At 32.4% G+C, this 2,844-nt stretch overlaps 1 protein-coding gene across 1 annotated transcript; it reads right to left on the reverse strand.

Annotated features, from left to right (window-relative positions):
* Nucleotides 1-1,279: 1,279 nt before the first annotated feature.
* On the reverse strand, nt 1,280-2,480 carry LOC141665993 (uncharacterized). Its single transcript, XM_074471978.1, has 6 exons — nt 2,346-2,480; nt 1,973-2,264; nt 1,798-1,894; nt 1,636-1,707; nt 1,410-1,538; nt 1,280-1,301 (listed from the first exon to the last, which is right to left on the reverse strand). The coding sequence occupies exons 1-6, from the start codon at nt 2,478-2,480 to the stop codon at nt 1,280-1,282; spliced, it is 747 nt and encodes a 248-aa protein (XP_074328079.1).
* Between the last annotated feature and the right edge of the window lie 364 nt (nt 2,481-2,844).

The following is a 2,844-nucleotide window of genomic DNA, read 5'->3' on the forward strand; positions in this document are numbered from 1 at the left end:
ATGTGGCAACAACTTTTTAGAAGAGGTAATATGAGATTTTGGACATGACTTTTTTGCTGCTAAATGTGGTGGAAGTTACCTGTACTTACCACATTTTATGGTAACTAACTTGCGGTTACTTAACTGCACATTCTACAATATGGAAACTGCTACATTTTATGTGCTTATATAAGGGTTATTGTACTCACCTCAAACATACAAATAAACACAGAGGAAAAATTATTATTGGCGGATCAGAAATGGCTTCATCCAGTGCAAAGAGGAAATGATGGTCAGGGATGCAAAATGTGGCAATGCAAGAGTTGCAGACATTGGCTGTCACTTGTGCATATTTCAACACTGATTTGGAAGACGCAAATGTTTTCTTCTCAGAGTTGTATGCATCCATGGAAAGTAGGAAATCAGATTTGTTTGCTCGCTCAGTTGGCCTGGAAGAACAGATCAAGTATTGTGTACATGTTTATATCTTTTATTGTTTTACCAATGCTTGGTAATTGTATTTATTAATTTTACATCTCTCCTTTACAGCAACATAGAAGATATTTTGCAGAATGAATCAAGAAAAAAGCATGGAGAATCATCCCAAAGCAATGAAGAAATACCAACATCATATATGAAAAATCAACCAAAATTCCCAAGTGATACGTCTTCATCTCTGTGTGGGCATGAGATAACCTTGAAATTGACTGCTGCAGAAATGATGAGTACCTTTCAAAAGTTTGACGATGGGTGGAAGGAACATCTTGCTAATTTCGATACTCAGGCTGATAAGTTGATTGAATCAATTGGTAGAATTCGTATATTAATGGATGATTATAGTCGCAATATATGATAAAAATTCATTTGATTATTAGAAGAATGTTAGTATATTATTCTGTAATAAGGTTTAATATAAATTAGTAACAAAGTTGTTATTCTGGAAACAGTGTTTGTAACATTATTGGATCAAAGTGAACATTGTTGTTATCTATAATCAAATGATATCATTGTTGGATTACATATTATTTCATGGTAAGATCATTGCTTTATTGGATTTCCACTTAAATCATGGCTACATAACAACATGGATGGTTTACAAATTTGTAACATGTCATAAGAAAACATTAAAGTTGGCAGTGACATATAACAGATTGAATAAAACATCCATACAACTCAATATTCAGAAAAGAAAGATTGGCTAAATACTTAAGTTTCAAAACAATCCTCTTTATAATGCAAAATAGCAAACATTAAAACATTGCAATGCCATATATAAAACTTCACACGAATAGTCATTTATTTAGACCAATCCAACAAGTATCCTGTAAACACAATAGTGCAAAGAATGTTCATTAGAGTTTATACCTCTCAAATTAATGTTTATGTCACATATATAGTAATAATTGGCATCTCTAAAAGAGTGTTGATACCTTTTCCTCAACACTTCAATAGCAGGATGATTAATATTGAAATAAATCTGCGAACATGATGAACTTCTTATCTGCAGTGAACCTGTTAGAAGCAATTCAGCGATAAGCTTTAGTTGACACCATGAAAAACTATTATATTTTGTAGTAAAGATATGTAGATTAGCAGAAAATGGAACCATTATGGATTAGTGGCCTCATGGTTGTCAAGATAACTATTGGAGGATACCCAACATATCCCTGAAGTGCATTTGCTACATCAACAGTAAATTCATCCCAAGCAAAAATCTTAACCACGTTGCTGAAATGGAAAGAAAGATAATGAGACTATCAGATAAACATTGTTCAACACTGATCGACACTACATTTATTACTGAAATGATGGTCTTACCTGCCATCAAATAACTCAAATCGAAGAAACTTTTTCTCACCAAATCGTGTATAAACTTGCTTTATTGGATCAATATTCTGAGGTATGCCAACAATATCTACAAAATAGTTACTATTTAGCTTTTTTCAATCATGAATTCAATTAAAAAGAAATATGTGATCATATTCAAAAATACCTATAGCATGTACAGGAGGCACATGTTGAGAGAGTGACATTGCAAGATCAGAAATCTCAGGAATGGTTTTAAGCTCAAACTTGTGCCTTGGAATGGTGTTTACTTCAAACGGAATAGGATGGACAATGGTATCATGTGAAAAAACAATTATCTTATCAGTAGATACATGCCTCATAAGTCCTGCAGGCTCCATTACTACAAAATTGTGAATATCATATATGTTTCCTTCAAGTATGATATTGCTAACATCATGCCAAATCACACGATTTATAAATGCAAAGACATGACAATCCTGCATAACAAAAGCTCATTGGAAACTCTTCTATACAAACAATAATCATATACTACTACTACACAAAGCGCAAGACATTACCTCTGAATCAAGCACAATTAGATTAACACCTCGGAATTGTTGAATGCGAGAAAATGAAGGCCACATCCTAGTAATACATACACGAACCCTCCAATCAGTCCTAGTGCTATTAACCAATGCAAGGTTGTCTTCCATGGCAGTAATCACAAAAGGTTAACTAACAACAAATTTTTCTTAAAGGGTTATTACTTTATGATATTCATATAACACATGAAAACTATATATATATATATATATGAGGATTAGTACGTCAGCCATGGATTTAGGTACATGATTGATGTTAACATAGTTGGCGTGATCTTTAGATAAGAGTTTTTTAGGATTTTACTTCTCCATTACAAATGCAATATTCTGCAAATAATTTTAGTAAGTTAACGTGGTATCAACATGACCTTAAATTTAGGTTAAATTGTCTTATACAATATTCACGTAAATTATTTCATGGGAATTATCATTTTCGTACATAAAAACTTGATTCGTACGTTAATTATGACGAACT

The sequence above is a fragment of the Apium graveolens genome, chromosome 6 (assembly GCF_009905375.1).
Source record: "Apium graveolens cultivar Ventura chromosome 6, ASM990537v1, whole genome shotgun sequence".
In the NCBI taxonomy this organism is placed as follows: Eukaryota; Viridiplantae; Streptophyta; class Magnoliopsida; order Apiales; family Apiaceae; genus Apium; species Apium graveolens.

Excerpts from the sequence above, each read along its gene's own strand:
- LOC141665993 (XM_074471978.1), bottom strand. The coding sequence starts at position 2,480 with ATGGAAGACAACCTTGCATTGGTTAATAGCACTAGGACTGATTGGAGG. Across the intron at positions 1,708-1,797 it reads TTTGAGTTATTTGATGGCAG|CAACGTGGTTAAGATTTTTG; the intron begins GTAAGACCATCA and ends TTTCCATTTCAG. Across the intron at positions 1,539-1,635 it reads GCACTTCAGGGATATGTTGG|TTTTTCATGGTGTCAACTAA; the intron begins GTATCCTCCAAT and ends AAAATATAATAG.